The sequence below is a fragment of the Anarrhichthys ocellatus genome, unplaced genomic scaffold (genome assembly GCF_004355925.1).
Source record: "Anarrhichthys ocellatus isolate YVR2014 unplaced genomic scaffold, GSC_Weel_1.0 scaffold35, whole genome shotgun sequence".
Classification (NCBI taxonomy): domain Eukaryota; kingdom Metazoa; phylum Chordata; class Actinopteri; order Perciformes; family Anarhichadidae; genus Anarrhichthys; species Anarrhichthys ocellatus.
In genome coordinates this window covers 2,954,513-2,975,023 of record NW_022280065.1, presented here as the reverse complement: position 1 = coordinate 2,975,023, position 20,511 = coordinate 2,954,513, and the positions used below count along the sequence as shown (strand labels likewise).

The window sequence follows — 20,511 nt, the reverse complement described above, 5'->3', positions numbered from 1 at the left end:
AGCATTTATATGAACACTGGGCTTGTTATATCATTCACCATTAGTCAACAACAACAACAACAACTAATATAATATTTGGTGCTGGTAAATAAAGACTATGTTTATTTCTGGACATACTGCATTGAGTTTATGGGTCTAAAATGAAATGCTGGTGTCAAACACACCCTGCTGATTGAAGTTGATAACTGACAGACTGCACAGGGACTGTTTCCTCTGCAGGGGGCTGCAAACTGCTGGTGATACATACAAAGTTCTTCGAGGTGATTTAAGAAGACCAATAGTCCACTTAACTGCTATAGGGGAGGTGATACTCTCCACTCCCTCACCCTCCTCCCCCAGAAGAGGTGACTGCAATACAGTACCTGCAGCAGCAGTAGAATCAGCAGCTCCGTGTTGCTGCTGCGACGACTCCAAATGACGCTCAATGCATTTGTCAAAGAATCAAATAAATAAATAACACAAAGGCCATCTCTCCTGACTTCATAGCCTATAACATCGGCTATTTTAGATGTCACCCCTCCCAATCCCCTTTGACAGGCATGCGCCATCTCCATCCCGATTGTTAGGTGAAAAAGTGGGCAGTTCAGGATTTCATATCTGGCTTCACTTTCTCCCAACTCCCTCCTCTTCTCCCCAAGCGTCGGACTCGTTCAGACAGCAGTCCCAACTCCCCTCGTACCTGCGCAGAGCATCCAGAGCCGCTTTCCTCCCAACAGGACAGTCGCACTGCAGCAGGCTGAGCGGAGCTGACAGAAAAGACTTTTAACAGCCGAGAAGTCAGCCCATACTGCATCCGCTGAAATGCTGCTGACAAGAAGCCGGTAGGTTTTGTGTGTGTGTGTGTGTGTGTGTTTGGTCTGCTCTCCTAATGATACGCAGTTGCTGCGGTCCAAGTTCTTTTGAGTTTAAAGTCGTTTTAAATTATGGTGTAATTTAAGAAAATGTCTCTCTTTACTAGTTAGCTGCTTTGCAGTAGTTGCTGTCCTCAGAGGAGGTCCTGAAATTACGAGCAGTGGTTCATTTTCTCCCCAGAAAATGTCAATTTCTGGAACTGACGCACTTAGTTAAGTACAACTTTCATCTAATTCGCTTTGCGGATTTTTTTTCTTTTTGGTTTTCTTGCACAAGATGAACCTCCCACTGTGTTTTACAAGAGCATGTACTGTTTGCCTCTTCCAGCTGCTCATCGTCAGTCCCCATGATTATGTGAGGCGTTGTGATGATTTCTTTCACACAGGTGAGCATGGACATGTCCGTGAAACTGGATGAAAAACTGACAGCATTAACTCACTGCCCTCTGCATTTATAGAAAGCAACACCACTGCAGCACTTGTTTCTTTTATTGCAATGCCATTTCCTCTGGCAGTTAAGCATGAATGCTGAGATGTTGCTTCTGTGCCCTGCAGGAGACACAAGAAGCCAGCTTTTTTGTCTTAAGGGTTCAGGTAGATTTCACTAATGGAGAGGTAGAGATATAGTAAAAGAGAGAAAGCTGACTTCAGGATTTTCTCTCCTTCACTTGATGGTCCAGTGGCTCTCATATGAGTCAGTGGAGCGCGTCAAACAAAAGCGCTGATATGGTTCTTTTCTAATTTCTGATCAAAATGTTAACAAACACAGCCCTTGACCACCTAATGAAATCTTTGGCTAGATTCTAAACCATTACAATTTTAATTTGCTGGTTGAGTGTTGATGATGCACAACATCATATAATAAAAGCAGATGCTCAGTAAAGTGTCACTTGATTAAACGTCACTTACCTTATCCCTCATATTAACACTGAATATCTGTAGAGAAGATTCACACTATTTTACAAATGCTCTGAAATTCAGTAAATAATATATAAATTGTCTGTGATGGTGTGGCATATGTTGCATAGCAGCCAGGACAAGGGAACCTACTGCTGGTAGCAGGTATGACGTTGAAGCTGGTGGCCAAACAGCTGCAGGGAGAATGAATGAAGTTGGAACAGTTCTTGGGCAGGATGACAATGAGTTCTAGTCGGAATGAATTCAAGTTTATACTTTTGAATCGTTGCCCACATCTTCAATATTTTCCAGTGACTACATTTTTCACAATAAATTATTAAAAAAAAATGTGAAAACAAAATGGCAATTCAGCCTGAGAATATGAGGTTGGGCAACACAGTACAATTGCTGTTCTGTGCAGAATAATACTGCACTTGTATTAAATAATTACAAGTCTGTGTTTCTAAAGTTTCTAAATATACATTTTGTGTTCTGTCTCCAAAGAAGATGGAGTTTAAAATTCCACAATCTAAACTGGAGTCAGGCCATTTGGTTCCTTATACATAGTTAGTTAATCATCCTAAATGCTGTAGTAGTCAACCAGCTAGTGAGTGTTACAGTAGCCACTGGCCACGTTTGGATTTGTTGGGACAATGAAGCGGATTTTGAATCATTGAACGCTGGTGTCGGAATAGTGGACTTCAAACTAAAGAGTTCTTGAATAAGCACTTTAGTAGTTAAAATATTGCCACCCATTCTACTCAATGTACGGTTTTGCATGGCTTATAATGAGCTTGCCAAGCATTGGCTGTGGTCAGACCACGGATTTGCTGAGTCAGGTCTGAGATGAGGTGTTTGTTTGATCCCTCGACTCGTTCCCAGGCACGTTGGGTGGTGAATCATCTACTGGGTGGCTTTTCCAAATTGGTCATCTTGTTGGGGGACAGACAGTGGGTTTATCGGAGATGTCTACGCGGTTCGGGACGTGGGAAGGTTCCCTTTGAGTGAGAGCAGCTCATCGGATGTGTGGAGGTGTTACGTTTGATGGTGCAGAGAGTTGGAGGAGTGGTGTTGAGTGAATAGACCCTGTTAGGGCAGTTTACTTTGCTGTGGAGAACTCAGTGTACATTACTGAGATGATGCACAACATCTGGGTTGTTTCTGAACTTCAGTTTTTATGTAAAGAAGATTCATGGGGGATTTGTTTCTGGTGCTAGGTTACTAGGCAAATTGTCATCAGCGTAGATGCTTTTGAAATATCTGGTCTATGGTGTGTCAGTCATACAGAGGAGGAGCATCTGATCCTTGTTCTGTCCTCTTTTAACACTTTTAATCTGTCCCAGTTGAATTCTTAACATCTGTTTGTCGACTAGAAATCAGACCTTTACCTACATAGACTTAGATAAGCAGGAATAAAATAAACCAAGCTCTATTATGCAAAATATTTGTCAAATTCTGAAAGACAAATGTTCTGTGCAGTCAGATTTTCAAAATTCAGAGTAGAATTAAAGAAAAAGACATGACACAGATGTTGGTGGCAAAGTCGCACAGAAATGATGCAAGTGACCCAAATGCTACATTAGCCTAGCCACTTCTGAAAAGCTTTGATTTTAGATCAGAAGTTTTCTACTTAGTAATAAAAGTGGATAAAGTAGAGAGTAAGGAGAGCCGACTGTCACATTTTAAATGTAAGAAAGAACATGTGCCAAAGTACTACCTAAACTGCCCATGAAATTAACTTTTAAGACCAAACTTATAAATCATGTCATAAATCAGAAAGTTGTATCTTTGTTTAAGTAAACTATGTTGCACTTAATTCCTATGTATCTTCAGTTTGATCTCCGTACCATGTAACCACAGCCTTCTTGATGTTTGTAGAAATAAAGCCGCAACACTCATGTGGCAGACAGAAACCTATACCAGAGTGGACTTCTACCTTTTAAAACCTAATTACTGTGCATTTTAGGAGATCCCTACTGTATTTTATCATACTCATCACTGCCAAATCCAGTCCCAGCTCAGCGCTCCAAAGAGCTCACTGTCTCTGTATGTTTGACCTGGCCAAACTGAGATCAGGAGTTATTATTCAGCTTGTTAGGGGAAAAAAAGTTTGCCTGAGATGACCTCGACGCAGTACTGCAGAGGCCACCCACGAGATGTAGTGAGCAAGCTTTAGTTGTCAGTGCAGCACTGACAGGGTAGGATATGGAGGCTAATGTGGTTTTGACCGATGTCAGTCTTCTTTTGCTTACTTGTATGTTTCTGCAGGAGGAGGAGACTGGATTAGTTCTTCTTGTGAATAATGCATTGACTGCAGTTTCTAGACTTGTAAATGCAGTGGGTGGCATTGATTTTTAGCTTGACTTGTCTTCATTGTTACTCTCATTACAAAGAGCAGAGCTACAGAGTGCCTGGTGACGAAAAGACTTTATGATCTAAAAAAAGTCTCAAAATAATCAGCAGCAGGATTTTCTCCTCTGTCATCAGTGTGAATGCACAAACACAGCTCATGCACAAGCCCACTCTCACAGCAGTGATACCATTTGAAACAGTGTGCAGTGTGTTAATGTGGCCTTTTGTACAAAGACTGCTTCAGAACGATTCTTAGTGGTTTGAAACTTCCTTTTCCATCCTTGAAAAGAAGCGAGAGAAAGGAGGGAGAAAAAGCAAGCAAGTGTGCCAGTGCCCGTCCTTTAATTTCCCTCCGAGGCCTTTTGTAAGGGAGTCGGCCTGAAGTGAAAGCATAGTGTGCAGCTGTCCTCCTGGCCCACTGCTCGCTTTTTGTGAGACGTTTTCTCGTCAAGAATACTAATAGTGATACCAGCCCTGTGGAGTCCACCCAGCTGGCTGAGGAAACAGACAACAATTATTCTGCCATCAAAGAAGGCCATTTAATCTGACACAAGTTAGCGAGCTGTGTTTGTGCCGATGTGTTTGATATACCGACGCAGAAAAGCTTATCAATGCTTGTTTAGCTTTTTGCTCACTTCTGTGGTTCTGACCTTAGTATTATTACTTTTTACTTTTCTTCTCCTTATGTATACTATGTGATCTCTCTCTCTCTCTCTCTCTCTCTCTCTCTCTCTCTCTCTCTCTCTCGTTAATGTTTCTCTGTTCAAAAAAAGAAATAAAATATAAATAAAAGCCACCCAAAAGTAACTACATTGAAGTACTTATTGCATGTTAATGCATAATGATACAATGATATAATGACATATCTCTGACAGTCACTCAATACATTTTGTTGTACTTTTTCTTTGTGTCATAAAATAGTGAAAACTACCTCTTACAATTTTGTTAAGCCCAAGTTGACATCTTCATAAGGCTTGTCTTGTCCATAAAATAGGCCAATATGCAAATATATTTAGTTTACAATCATAACAACCATGAAAACATCCCAATATTCACATTTGAAAAGCTGGAACCCTTGAATTTTGGGCATTTTTGCTTTTTTAATGACGAATGAACATTTGCAGCTTCAGGAGGTTGTGTGAGGGCACTGTGAGCGCTCTGCCAGGCCTGCTGGGTTAATAACAGGGCCAGACTGGTGACGGAGAGCTGGCAGGATGCCGCTGCGCTGAGACGCCATGTCATTAGCTCCCGGAGGTGATGACTAGCTTGTGGTCAGGAGCCTGTGCTCCCAGCTTCCCTTTATACTTCATAGTGGAGCTTTGAGATACGAGATATCATTGTATGTGTTAGTGTTTTACACTGGTTAATATCATTTTCTTCATCTGTACAAAATATACAAACTCAGTTGTCAGTTTCTAACCTGGCTAAAACTAATGCAGTCTAACAGTCCTTCAACAAATCCTACCATTATGAAGTTATGATATTCAGTTTTTGTTGAAAATGTTTGGGAGAAGTTCAACTTTATATTCATTTAGGATGCTTGAGTCTCTGTTGCATTTTATTGCATTACACTGAGAGGTGTTTTTGACATTATTTCATAAGATCTGTCAGTTTATTCTATTTTTAGGGTGCCTTTTTAGCATCAGGCCAGAGACAAACAGATGGAAATTAGACTTGTGGACTAATTTTGGCTTATTTATTCTTCTTTTTTATGTTGATCAATGAACATTGTCCCTGCCAACTATACTAATAAAATAGATAAAAATGTTCCACTCCATTCAAAGCAGCAAGAAAAGGTCAAATATTAAACACCTCTTAGTATAATTCAAATGCTGTTTTATATCTTTACAAAGTATGACCATTACAGGTATAATCTTTATTTTTATTTTCCACCACTATAATTCAGACTGTAATATCTCAACAACTATTGGATGGATTGCCATAATACAACATGTAGAGACCTTAATGTTCCTCTGAGTATGAGTATTTATCTTAAAGCACTACTGTGCCTACCTACAGTCTCACAGATCTGTTAGCATGACTGTAGCCTCTTAGTCTTGATTTAATTACATCTACTCCCAAAGGCAGATTTTATGGTGAACTTGTATATATCATTCTTCTCCTAAGATAACCTTCAGGTCTAAATCCCTCCGTTTTATGGCTTTTTTACACAAGTCCACATATATACATATGTATTTAGTCCACATATGTTATGTATTTGTAGTGGTACAATTCAACAGTAACTAAACAGTATCACAAAAGCATAATCATATCAAATGCAAATAATAAATGGCTCAAAGTCAGAGCATTACAGAGTAACCTTGAATCTGTCTCTTCACTCAGCTGCATATCAATACGTGTGTAAAGCTAAAACCACAGTACTGGCTGCTGCAGTGAAGGAAGCACAAAGGTGTGCAGTTTGTGACCTTTAATATTAAGATAAATCAGGTGGAGCTGAATCAACACAATACATGACTTCCAGTACCTGCAATCACTCTGCCTATTAAAGGTTAAACGTGTGAAATTGGAAACTGATAAGGAGAAATCATCTGTCATTGTTGTGTCCTTTCTTTCCCTGCGTTTTCAACAGGAACGTTTTATTGATCTTTATGTCTGTTAAATTTGATCTAATGATAATATCATCTTGTGTTTTCCTCTTTATCTCCATAGACATGTCCAAATACTTCCACTTCTCGTTGCAGTCTGCCGCCTCACTCTGGCCTTCCCCACACAAATATCATCAACATTTGGTGCGTCTCCATTTTCCCATTATTTCTAACTGTCAGTATTCATTCACATTCAGTTAAAAGCAAATAACACAAAGGTGCATTTAAAAGTAAGATCGCCATTCCCACATGCCACTCTGTTCTTCATGCTCTATCATTCCCCCCCCCCCCACCCTCCTGCAGATGATGTCCAGCAGCTCCAGGTGAACATCCCTCACTCAGGTCCTGTTTCCGCCTCACTGGGCAGCTCCATCTCCATCCCTTGCTTGGTGTCTCTGTCCTCTTCCTCCCCTGTTGCACCGCGGGTCAAGTGGACTGTGGTGTCCGGTGGTGTGGAGACGCAGATCTTGGTGGCGCGTGGTCAAAGAGTGAAGGTCAACGAGGCATACAGAGACCGCGCTGCCTGGCTCAACTACACTTCCTCCCCCGATGATCTGTCGCTGTGGTTGGGAGATTTACGCTCCAGTGACTCGGGCCACTATCGCTGTGAGGTGCAGCAAGGCCTGGAGGACGCCAGCGACCTCGTGCAACTCAAAGTGAAAGGTAACTAAATAAAACACGTGGATCATCGTGACTGAAGTTTGGAAAGATTCAGATGAATATAAAGGTGATATAGGATGTGATCATCATCAGGATATGATCTGCTTTGATTGTAATCTTCCTGTTACAAAACATTTGAGTCATTTTGTTACATTGATGGGCAAATCCTACATCATAAATTGACATTTACTGGTAATACACTGTTGGTAAACGAGCGTTTTGTATAATCTGACTTTAAATATGTGCTTATTTGTGTGTGTTTAGGTGTTGTATTCCACTACAGGGATGCTTTGGGTCGCTATGCGTTTTCCTTCCATCAGGCGCAGAGGGCTTGTGAAGCCATCGGGGCACAAATCACGACTCCTGACCAGCTGCTGGCGGCTTATTATGATGGCTACGAGCAGTGTGATGCAGGCTGGCTGGCAGACCAGTCTGTCAGGTATCTCATCAGATCTCAGCTCAAACCTATGCTTTACTGTAATGGCTGCACCTCCTTGTTTAATAAAAAACATTCTAAACCTTTCAGTCACAACTCCCCAAAATTCAACCTGAATTGTGTTTGGTATATATGTAAAGTATACAGGATCTCCTCTAGAATTTAAATTCAAGTTTGGTAAAGTTTTCATCAGAAATGCGGATTGTTTCCATTCGGACAGGTACCCAATCCAAGTGCCCCGTGAAGGTTGCTATGGAGACATGGATGGCCAACCAGGCGTGAGAAACTACGGGACGATGGATCCAGATGATCTGTTTGATGTTTACTGCTATGTGGAGGAAACTGATGGTATAAATAATGATACCTATTACTATGACTAAAGCCAGACTCATCTTTTAGGCCAATTCTGATTCTAGAATATATCAGGCATTATTTATGTTAACGAAGTGTGAGAATTGTAAACATTTAGAATATTTTGTGTTTGTAGGGGAGGTGTTTCATGACTCCATCCCACAGCAGCTGTCATTTGATGAGGCACAATCATACTGCAGAGCAGCAGGAGCAGAGTTGGCTACAACAGCTCAGCTGTACTTAGCATGGAGTGAAGGTCTGGATCGTTGCAGCCCTGGCTGGCTGTCTGATGGCAGTGCGCGCTACCCCATCATAGTCCCTAGAGAGCGCTGCGGAGGAACTCGGCCAGGCGTCAAAACCCTCTACCGCTTCAGCAACCAAACTGGCTTCCCACAGCCGTCCAGCCTTCATGACGTGTATTGTTTCAGACGTGAGTATTTAGTTTCTCATAAAGTTCTTGTACATAAAATAGAATTTAATTTACATGTCACAAATGCATTGGATATGCATACAAAAATGGACATTCAGGTACATGTAAATGTAAATGTATTTACAATGTATGTGTATGTAAATGTAACTGTAAGGAGTTGGACAAATTGTTTGAATCAAAGATTCAAGTATATTTCTTGAATCATATTTTGAATCCCTTATCTGTCCTCTACAGATAATAGAAATACTCCCACCGACTCTCCCATGGACAATGTGGCCACAGAGCCTGAGGACATTGGACAAGATGTCGTAATCCTTATGGAAACAGATCAAGAGCTGCAACTAAACCATCATGTAGAACAGGTGGAGCTCAAAGCTCAAAGCGTGCTCGAATCGTTTCCCTTTTTCTCTTCTAAGGAAAACCTGGTTGACATGCACCCAACAGTTGTATCAGACACAACAGCGCCCGATATAAAGACAACACCTATATTGGACCTCCTCCAGGGATTGAATGAAACTTCATCTCCTACAGAAATGAGCTCCCAGCATCCTACAGCACTGATGAACACCACTTTCAGCACCACAGAAACCTATGATTCACCACAAAACACGTCATTACTGCCCAGTGTTTACAATGAGACATATTCCCACCACAACTTGAACTTCACCTTTTACCAATCTGAGCCTGAAAACACCACAGGGTTTCCCGAATCATCATATGAACCTCACACACATAACCAGACAGTTCCAGATACACATCCTGAAGAGAATACATCTGCAAGGCTAAAGGATTTGCAAGAAATGCAAGAGACCATTTTGGATTTTGACAGATTCCAAGCCAATTACAGCGAGACAGACAGCAATCATACTCAAGAGGAGAGTCTCTGGGAGGTAACCTCTATGACCCTTGACCCCATGGTTCAGGTGAAGCTGGAGGAGGAAACAGTAGAAAATCCTGTGCAGGTGTTTCTCTCAACTCAGGCCTCAAAAGAAGAACTTACTACACAACCAGCACAAACTACAAAATCTACCATCATGGAGCTAACCTCATTGTGGGCCCATCTAGATGGTTCTGGAGATATTTCTCAAGGTATGTTGAGCATCATTTTTTGTTTCTAAGTCTTACAAAAGAACACTGATCAATATATTGGATGAATCGTTCAACATTTTGGGAAATAAACATATTCACACTCTTGAGAGTTAGATGAGAAGATTAATATCACTCTTGTGTCTGTACGGTAAATATGAAGCTACAAATCAACTGACAGTTATGCTAGCTTAGCATAAAGACAGGAAACAGCTAGCTGGCTCAGTCCGAAGATAATATTATCCAGCTACTAGAGCCTCTAAAACTCACGAAATAACATGTTATATCTTGTTTTTGATTCAGTCGAAAAATGATGTGTAAGAATGGCACGTTTCTGTGTTAAGGGGGTTTATGTGGCGGCCTATTTCTTGGCTGGAAGGAGTGACTTACGGGAGTTTCGTCACTGTGAGGGTGCCAGACAACCAGCAGAGACATCATATAGTTACAGCAGCTGGTTAAGAAGTAGTTCAGCATACAATCTCTTGTAACACCTCCCAATTCAACTTGATATTTTAACTCCGTTTTTTGTACGGATTACGCAACCTGGATATAACGTGTTTATTAGTGAGCTTTAGAGGTGCTGAAAGGGTTATTTTGACAGAGCCTAGCTAGCTGTTTCACCCTGTTTCTAGTCTTTCTGCTAAGTGGTTGCTGGCTGTAGCTTCATATATACAGATATGAGGGAGGTATCGGTTTTCTCATCGAACTCTTGGCAAGTTAGAAAATCAGGGTATTTCCCAAAATGAACAAACTTTTCCCTTAATATTTACAACACTAAAAATGTGTTGTACTCTTTTTTAGAGCGTGACCTTGACATGGAAGCAGTCAGCTTCATCTACACATCAGATTCTTCTACTTCCGGCTTCACCACTCATGCGTCACTTTCTACTTCGGCTAGCAGTGCTTCTACTGAGCCTCGGACAGCACTCCCTGATTTGACCCTTCCATCTGGGTCACGCCATTCCGACAAAGTGGGCTTGGATATCTTCTCCACAGCACCACAGTTGTGGGAGTCCTCCATTTCTAGACAGGAGGGAAGTACAAGCTTAGAAATTGAAGACACAGTCACTCTGGAAAGCGAAGAAAAACAGCTGCACCCGACAATGTCTGAAGACAACCTTGTTTCTGGATTAAGTTTAGCTACCACTGAGTCTCCAGAGGGGTCCACCTCCTCTCAGTTGCCTACTCATTCCTCAGCACGGTATCGAACATCAGGTTACAGAGTGTATTTGGATACTACGACCACTGGGTATGAAGAGGCAAGTGGAGATGAACTTGTTACAGTTACTGCAATCCTTGGAGAAGACATTAAACTTGATCCAACCAATGAAGAGGATGTTAAAGTTAGCCGAATCATTGAAGAGGAAGTTACAGTTACCTCAACCCTTGAAGAAGACATGACAGTTTTCCCAACTCTTGAAGGTCAAGTTTTCTTTTCACTTGAAGAAGAAGCAAACATTGCCTCAACTCTTGAGGAAGAAATGAATATTGCGCCAACCCTTGCCCTTGAAGAAGAGTCTAAAGTTGCTCCAACCCTTGAAAAAGAAGCTAACGTTTCCCCAGTCCTTATAAAAGAAGTTAATGTTGGCCAAACCCTTGAACAAAACAATAACGTTGTACCAACTATTGGAGAAGGAGCTAGTGTTGCCTCAATCCTTGAAGAAGAATATAGCATTGCCCCAAACCTTGAAGAAAAAGATAATGTTGCACCAACTCTTGGAGGAGAAGCTGGCATTGCCCCAACCCATGAAGAAGAAACTCATATTGCTTCAACCCTTGCCCTTGAAGGAGAAGCTAGCGTTGCCCCAAACCTTGTAGAAAAAGTTAATGTTGCCCAAACTCTTGGAGAAGAAGCTAGTGTTGCCCCAACCCTTGTAGAACATGTTAATGTTAACCAAACTCTTGGAGAAGAAGCTAGTGTTGCCCCAACCCTTGTGGAAAAAGTTAATGTTGCCCAAACTCTTGGAGAAGAAGTGAATGTTGCCCCAATCCTTCAAGAAGAAGCTAACGTTGCCCCAACCTTTGAGGAGGACTTTACCGTCTTTCCACTCGATTCTGTGAGTGATCTAGAGTACAGCGGAAAAAACTCCCCCATGACCTCCACAGCAGCTCTAGATTCCTCCTCGAGTACAAAGCCCACTGCTGCTACCACAAAGACCACCATCACGTCCACCAAACACTGGTCCAGACGCACTTGGACCCCTACCACCTCAGCACCAAATGTGTTCCACAAGACGGCTGAGCCCCGGAAGGTGTCAACCTTCATACCACCAGTGGATCAAGGTCTGGTGGATGTTGAGTTTAGTCTCACCCAGCCGCCCACCCTTCTTATCTTGCCCAATGAGAGGGCAGCTGTAGGCGGGACAGGGAAAGCTTCAGGTAATGTTAAAGCCACTCTCATCAGCCTAACCGCCCTCCTCTTGCTACTCGACGCAATGATGCACTAAAATCCCCGATCTGTCCTCAACCTGCCTTTACTCCATTTTCTGTAAAACACCTCCCCTCCTTTTTCAAATGACTTCCCACGTTTGTTTCACTTGTTGTCTCAGAAAGCCCACTCACCCTTCTGACTCCTCCCGCTTCCCCTTAAAATGCTCCTCACTTCTCTCCTTGTGACCCCCCACCTCCTCTTCGAGATACTCACACTGGGACAGCTCCCATTTGACTTTTGTCAACAGTCCACTCTTGTTGTGCATGATGTTTTCTTCCTCATCCAAAGACTGACTTCTGTGAAGTACTGTAATATACCGGTATGTTTATAAGTCTTTCAGTGCTTCTTCTACAGTGATTTTCTGCAAGAGGGATGGTTTTGGTGATAGCGTTAGTAAAGCTTTTCTCATTATCTTGATCAGTAGATTTTATTTGTAAATAATACATCTATGCACCAAGTGCAAATAATTACTTTCTTCTCGCTAACTTGCAGTCGTCTTTTGCAGTAATCTGGAAGTAACTTGATGAAGTGACTTTTCTCTGGAATGTAACAGCGATTATGTTGAACGCAACAGCATTGATAAGTGCAACAGCAATAACGTTTTATATTTAATTCATAACTGGACATCAAAGTGTTTAAAATCTTTTTCCTCCGATTTGTAGACTTGTACTGCTATTTTAAACAGCACAACGTTTTATTATGTTGATAAGCACAAATGTTCATTTGTTGTTGAGTGGTAGCATTTAGAAGTTTGTTTTAAATCTACTTTATGGGTCATTAATGTTTCTCAAGTCATGTTTTATTGTGTAATCATGATTTTCCAAGATTTGTACAGCATTGTGTATTTAGGTGTAAGAATGATAAAATCAACAAATTTTTGTCTCACCATCAGTTGATGAATCTGTTCTAAGTCTCAAAAGTTTTAGTCAACTGTAAGATGTTTTATTTGTTCCTACTACTAAAAATGTGTGTTGCATTGTGTGGAAGCCAATGTCTGCCAAGAAAACCTTAAAAGAACAAGTTAGGCATGATACAAATTTAAAGGTAAGTAAAAAAAGCTATCACTCACTCAGAATGTTGCCTTAGTATCTTATCATTTTGACTTATCGTGAGTATATTACATTTTATTTTGCAGTGTCATCTTTTTTGTTTTTTTTCCTGCAGAAATTGGCTTCCGTAGCATTTGCATACATCCAAGGAATTGCTTTTCAACACAGCTAGCAGTTACACGTCAAATTTTTTAATCAGACAACAAGACTAGGGATTTTATTTATATGTTACATCTCATTATAGGAAAACGCATGTGCTCATTAAAGTGCATACAGCAACAGAACAGAACTTAAAATGATGCACAAACAAACCAGAGTGGCACTGCATGAGGCTCGCTCCATCGTTACAGATGCGTTTAGTGTTCTGCATCACAAAACAGAGTTTCTCTTTACCAGCAATTCACTGAGCACATTTGCATTGACATTTGGGACATGGTATCTAGAGGTATGACAGTTAAGTCTATTAATAAAACATAAAGGACAGAAGAGGATATGTATTTTTACAAGATAGTTAAAATTGTAACTACAAAATAAGCAGTAGAAGCTGATACAATACGTTTGAGTGATGAACAATGTATTTTCATTTAACAGGGGTCATATTATCTTTTTGTATTCGACATGATGGTGATGCTGTACGTCACACTGATTCACATCTGCTGAATGATCTCACATTTAAACTCAAGACTACTAAAAAGCTCCAGTTAATCTAAAGTTGCAGGTACAATTTGTTTTGCAACTATACATACAGTATTGTATATATATCACTGCGTAAACACTTTTTTACTGTCAACATGATATTAGTCATGGTGATGAAAAAACAGGAAAAGCATCCACATAAATATTCATTTATTGAGACAAGCTTTCAGACAGAGAAAGCTTGCAGTGTCAGTAAATTAATATTGCACTGATTGGAGCGTGCAAACGCTTTTGCAAATTTTTCACATTTAATCTCAACTTCGGCGCCTCCATTAAGCTTTAATTTGGTGAGCAGTGGTGATTAAATATTGGACTATTCGAGGTGATAAAAGACTGGAGGCTCAGCACTTTAAGACAGGAAAGCCACTAATCATTTATTCAGTAATAGAAATTACTAACCTCACGTAATTACCTATAGGCAATTTATTGTCGTGTGCTGTTTGAGGAAGCTACACTAACACAGAGAAATCATGCAGACATTTCAGCAGAAAGGGCTGAGAATTCAACTAAGGTTCTTCTTTCTGTGCAGAAAATTGAAGTAGAGATGCCAACATGGGTCACAGCATAAGGTTTTAATTTTTTTATACTTGTGTATTTTTCAGCAAAACGGAATGAGGGTTTTACTTTGAGTGCACATGATTCTCATTTGACTTGTGTAAAACAGTTATGACCTTCCACATACACACACACTGATCCAAGGAAAAGATGTGAGTGTGCAGTATAATTACAGACACCACAGAGCTCTTGTTTATAGGGTGTCAAAGGAAGCAAATCAACCAAATCTACTTGTAAAATGTTTAATTTCAGTTTGGACACACATGCCTCTATTTTGCCTTCTTTTACAGTTTTAGAAAATTAAACTCCATCCTCTCTTTTTCTTCAGGACTTTAAACTACAAGGCTTTTTTCGAAACAACTGCCTTATGACAGGCCACTTTTCTTGTGATTAAATCTGTTTCCTTAACATAGTTTACAAATTGTGAATGATGGTCCTGTGCAAGCATTTTTAAAAGAAGAGATGCAAGTGTAAAACAAATGTACAAAGGTTATTAGACTGACGTGATGGCCTACGTGAATTACAGGGTGCGCTAGCGAGTAAAAATGATGTTAAACACCAAGAAATCATGACTGGAAAGACCCAACAACACCAACGTTTCTATCACTATTGTGCACTTGTAAATCCCTAAACATGTTTCATATACTGTACAGATGGTATGCATAAACAGATCACAACAAGGTCTGTTGATTGTCATGTGTAATTGTGTCTATTTGTATTTGGAGTTCTTTTTAGTGTAATGTTTTGGCACCTTAAATCCAAGAAACAAATTACAATTCAATGTAATGTGATGTGGTGAATGTAGCTCCGAACTGAAATCAAACTGAAATGTTGTGGATAGAGTAGACCAGGTTATGAAAAGGGAAAATGTATTGCGGTTTTAAATGACCTGTCCCTTTAAGTCTTTGTGTAATTATATTTGGCATCATTGAGGCTCCACCTTACACAAGTACCATTTAAAAGTGTTTTTTGTTAATGAAGAGTGTAAGAAGAAGCAGACAGGTATCAGAGATGTACCAAAGAAGACAGAAGACCTGAGGAGTTTGACACTGACGTTTGTCCTCTGCTGGCAGTTGGCTCCCGGTGCTTCAACGCGTCCTTTTGATGGCCTTCAGTATAACACGATTATTAGATTTGCTAATATTAATATATCTCTATAAATGTGTATAATTTACTGGAACACATGTGCAGTTGCAATTACTGCATCCTCTAACTTCAATCTTCATTTCTCAAATATTTTGATGCAGCAAATCCTTTTTTTATGCTGATATTTATACTTCAAACACAATAATAGATAATAAAATACTGTGGACTGCGCTCTCATGTAGTTTCAGCAGTAGAATTACCTGAAGTTGTCCTCTGTTTTGTTCCAGTTGCCTGTGTGAACGACCCCTGCCTCAACGGAGGCACCTGCACTGACTGGGACGGGCAGATTCAATGTCTCTGTTTGCCATCATATGGAGGAGACTTCTGTCAGACCGGTGAGCTCTCTGCTTTCTTGCAGTGGAAATTGTTTCTGTTGTGTCTGCCAAACAAGTTAAGAAGCTGTTTCTTCCCCTCCTCTGTGATGTTTTCAGACCTGGAGCGATGTGAACCAGGCTGGGACAAGTTCCACGGTTTCTGCTACCGACACTTCAGCCAGCGCCTGAGCTGGGAGGTCGCAGAGCAGCACTGTCGCATGCTGGGAGGTCATCTGGTGTCCGTCATAACCCCTGAGGAACAGAGTTACATTAACAGTAGGTTTAGTAGGTTGAACACGTTGCTTTGTCCTGTACAAGTGTGTCTTGAGGACTGAACATAACTGACTTATTTTCCTCCCCAGACAACTACAAAGAATACCAGTGGACCGGTTTGAATGATAAAACCATTGAGGATCATTTCCGCTGGTCTGATGGCAACCCGATGGTGAGCAATATAAGAAACCACAAGTGTGACTGAGCTCATACAAAATAAATCCACTCATATATGTGAGCAACAAAACACCACACAGTGCATCACAGGAGAGAAACGTTGGTATCCAAATCAATTTAATATTATAAAGAAATGAAGAACTTTAAAGGGGCATTCCACTGATTTTACGACTCAAGTAAAACTACATAAATAAGTATATTTCCCAATATCTTGAGCTATATCTCTAAGGAAGTTCAATACTGAATGGTGGGAGTAGCCTCTTCTTTAATAGATAATTGGAATGTTCTCCTTTGATATGTTAGAATTCTCATTTTTCCATCATTATTTGTGTGTAATTTTGATACACCCCTTGGTAAGATCACACATTCACTTTGATTTTAGGCTTTGGGAAAACAGCCAGGCTGAGTGATGACTTATTTAATGCCCCTTTTATGATTTCTCACAGTTTACTAAAAACGGTATTGAATTACTTCCAAAGTTGTGCGACATCTATCATATACTACTTCATAAATAATAAGGAAATAAGTGTGAAGAACCATTTTAATATTGTGGATTTACTTCTCCATGTTCTGATTCTGATTAATTATTATTATTACAATTTACAACCCATGTTTTTCCTCTTCATGCATACAGCTGTATGAGAACTGGTACAAAGGGCAGCCTGACAGCTATTTTCTGTCTGGTGAAGACTGCGTGGTGATGGTGTGGCACGATGAGGGACGATGGAGTGACGTACCCTGCAACTACCACCTGTCATATACCTGCAAGAAAGGAACCTGTGAGTAATAGAAACCAGACAGTTAGAGCTCCTCATTAATGGTTTCAACTCCCTCTTGTGGTTATTTTGGGCTGTTACACCATCATACATCAGCCCCAATGAGGACTCGACTTGTCTCAACTCTTCCAACAGCCTCATGTGGTCCACCACCCAAGGTCCGAAACGCCTCCATCTTTGGGAAAGGTCGACAGAGATACGAGACCAACGCAGTTGTGCGTTATCACTGCGCCCAAGGTTTCCAGCAGAGATTAACTCCTCTGATCAGGTGTCTGTCTGGAGGCAGGTGGGAGAGGCCCCAGGTCCTGTGCATCCCTGGTAAGATAAAAGATTATCATAACCCTGACAAACAAATCTATTTCTAGAAAAACTTCATGAAATTCTGTTAAGTTTCAACTTAACAGAGTATTCTTCCTGTACTATAAGTCAGATATGAAGCGACACAGTGACTGTGAGGCTGATGCATGTTATCTAAGATACATTCAATATGTCTCAGCTGCCACAAGTCATTTAATCATTTTCATATTTAAAGGGTTCTGGTGGTATTCTTTTTTTTCACGTTATCAAAAAAATCCCTTGACAAGTCCAAAACCAACTATTTATCCTACTAACAATAATAGTGGTGTATCCAAAGTTTCTTATTCCTGTGTACCTTAGAGCTTCACTTTTGACCAAAAACTATTACAAGCGCCACACCTTCGCACTGAGTGACATTTTCATGTTATTTTATACTGTGACCCACTGTTAAAGATGTCCATCTGAGTGCCACAGATGGGTGGGAAGTCTGAAAGTGTTGAGAGACAGCCTAACACATGGCTGGTATCTGTATCGGGACTTAAAAAGTCATATTGTTGCATCCCTAGTCTTTTTAATGGAGTTTGATGACAAAAAGAAAAAATGGAAAATAATTATTTGACCAGTCTGAATAGATTGATTGAATTACCTTTCAGAGGCCGGAGGCCCAACCCAACACCCTGAAGTGACGTCACAGACCAACGGCAACTCTGCTGCCATTGAAGACGAGTTTGAAGCCACTAAAGAGACACCACAGTACTGGGACATCAAGTTTTAAAAGCCAGCCATGCTTTCCTTCCTTGTCTTCCCTCTCAAATTCTGTTGTTTTAACATGACAAGGTGCCAAGAATCAAATGCTTTTACACCAATGAACGCTTAAACAGGACAATATGAACCACAGACTCATATAGATACAAACTGAAGCTTCCTCTCAGCAAAGAAGCCCAGTGCACATACAGGCTTTCTTTTCTTTTTATGGAGTTACACACTCCTAGTTTTTGATGTCCTTTAGAATATTTTCTACTGTATTGTGGTTTAATGTAGTGCTAGCAGAGTGAAAAATAGGTTAAAGTAGAAAGAAGAAATATAGTAAATGTGGGAACTCCAAATTACAGTCATGGAATGGAATCTTTTTATAAAAATGGTGCTCTATGTCTTTAGAAACGTCTTCGTTAGAGATGTTTTCCCTGCTTTCTCAAAGAATCGAATGATTACAAAGCACAAAGTCAATTATGAAGTAGTCAATAAGTACTGTACATAATTATATCCATGAACACACAGTGATTACTGCTGTCCGCATTCTCCTTAGAGAAACCTTTTATTTCCAGCAGACACAGTTTTGTTCGTCAGCTTTATGTTGTAATAAAGTTTTGTAGAACAGAGCAAAGAATAAATTCTTCTCATATTTTACCCTTGGCACTGTGTGCAGGCTTCATTTCATAGACATCCAGCACTCTCATGACTAACAAAACAGCAGAAACCCCCTTTGGATATATATTTTTTATTTTAATGTTTTTTACTGATGGATAGAAAAGTCTGTAGCTAGTATCTGGTCTGTGTCAACAGAAAACGGTAATGTGGCACCTAATGAGGATTTTGGTGAAATCCTTGTGGAAGATAGTGATTAAACTCCTAAATGTGCTTCCAAACAGTGAAAAATAAACGTCAATGAGCTTTGTTATAATTTTATACCGAAACTAAAATTAGTAGAAGTAAATAAAAACGGATTGTTAGCCTAAAATAGAAAATAATAACTGTAGTTGTCATTTAATGAATATTTCCTAAAAGCATTATAAATGTAGAAGCAACAAGGAGCAACAACAACAAAAAGGTATTTAAGGTCATGCAGGTGTAAGCCTACACCTGCCCACAAACAGCAGACATGTGGCGTCACGGTTTCGTCACTCAGACCAGGAAATTGAGGGAGATTAAGAGAAAAACACGAGAAACACAGAATGTAAGTATTGAGTTTGTAAATGCGTGTTTGTTGCGGTAAAGTTATCAAGTGTACATCCGGGACACCTTCAGTGATAAGGAAGAGAACCAGGTGAACATTTGAACACAGTTGTTTGTGTTAACGTCAACTCGTACCTACCTGCAGCAGCTGACTGAGCCAGCTGTTGTCTCTCCTCAAACCATTTATTTTATCACACAGACAAGATGTTAGAATGCAAAAATGACTAGTTAACTGAGGCCTTGTTGTCCCTGCGTGTAATTAAAAAGTTTAACTTGAATCTGTTCCCAAAGCAGCTACAAATCAGCAGGGGTTCTGCAGTGACAGCAGCGGCCACGGTAATTCTGCCACCAGATGGCATCAGTGGTCCATGATTTGTTGGAACTGTAGCAACGTGATGGCAAAATGTCAGGAACAGTGAAGTGTTTGATATAACATCTGAGCCCAGACAAAATATTTGTATCACTGCCACGTTAAGAGAAGAAAGGCTGGAACAAACAAAGCTGTTAGTAAGATGTGTTGCTCAGTGAGATCCACAACGGCAAACACTCCATCAGTTACATTTTATGGCGGGTAAATATTTGTTACCTCTGTTTCTATACTTCAGCATTGAATATTATTCTTGTGTGTTATGTATCAAATGGACACAATCACGTTATTAGAAGTGCCAACCCTTTGTTCTACACACTTCCCAACCTCCTTACCTGACAGTATCCCCACTTACTCACTGTACACTTGAATGTGCTCTTATTCTTTATTGTGTATGACACAAGCCTTTTATTACTACATTAAAAATGAGGGGCCTGTCTTTTGTCAGTGAAGAAAATTGATGAGATAGTTTGCAGCTGTATGAGAACAATCCATCAGGTTACACCTACAACCTATAGTCTGTGTTATACTTCAGACAGTTATGCATTTTACAATACATTTTTATCATCAATGGATAGCATTTGGCTATAATTTTTAAGCAAAAATGTCCAACATCCACTGCTTTATCTGATTGTTAATTAAATATTTTTGAGGTTTGGGATTGTAAGGGATTTGAAGACCTCCCTTTTGGCTCCAACTGAACCAAACTGCATTATTAACCCTGGTGCAGTGGTGGAAGAAGTCCTCTATTCATTTACCTAGTACATGTAACAAAAGTATCAGCATCAAAATATACTTCAAGTACTTA

The 20,511-nt window shown here is 40.2% G+C and overlaps 1 protein-coding gene across 1 annotated transcript; it reads left to right on the top strand.

Annotated features, from left to right (window-relative positions):
* The first annotated feature begins 615 nt into the window (after positions 1–615).
* Positions 616–18,790, top strand: LOC116393876 (aggrecan core protein-like). The gene is made up of 14 exons (XM_031866574.1): positions 616–821; positions 6,771–6,850; positions 7,010–7,369; positions 7,631–7,805; positions 8,023–8,150; positions 8,290–8,583; positions 8,818–9,672; positions 10,471–12,048; positions 15,774–15,881; positions 15,978–16,136; positions 16,223–16,305; positions 16,945–17,089; positions 17,222–17,404; positions 18,037–18,790. The coding sequence occupies exons 1-14, from the start codon at positions 802–804 to the stop codon at positions 18,156–18,158; spliced, it is 4,290 nt and encodes a 1,429-aa protein (XP_031722434.1). The 5' UTR covers positions 616–801; the 3' UTR covers positions 18,159–18,790.
* Positions 18,791–20,511: the final 1,721 nt, after the last annotated feature.

Bases quoted from the DNA above. Each gene is read 5' to 3' on its own strand.
- LOC116393876 (XM_031866574.1), top strand. From the start codon at position 802: ATGCTGCTGACAAGAAGCCG. The intron at 7,370-7,630 runs GTAACTAAATAA...GTGTGTGTTTAG, and splicing joins CGTGCAACTCAAAGTGAAAG to GTGTTGTATTCCACTACAGG. The intron at 9,673-10,470 runs GTATGTTGAGCA...ACTCTTTTTTAG, and splicing joins TTCTGGAGATATTTCTCAAG to AGCGTGACCTTGACATGGAA.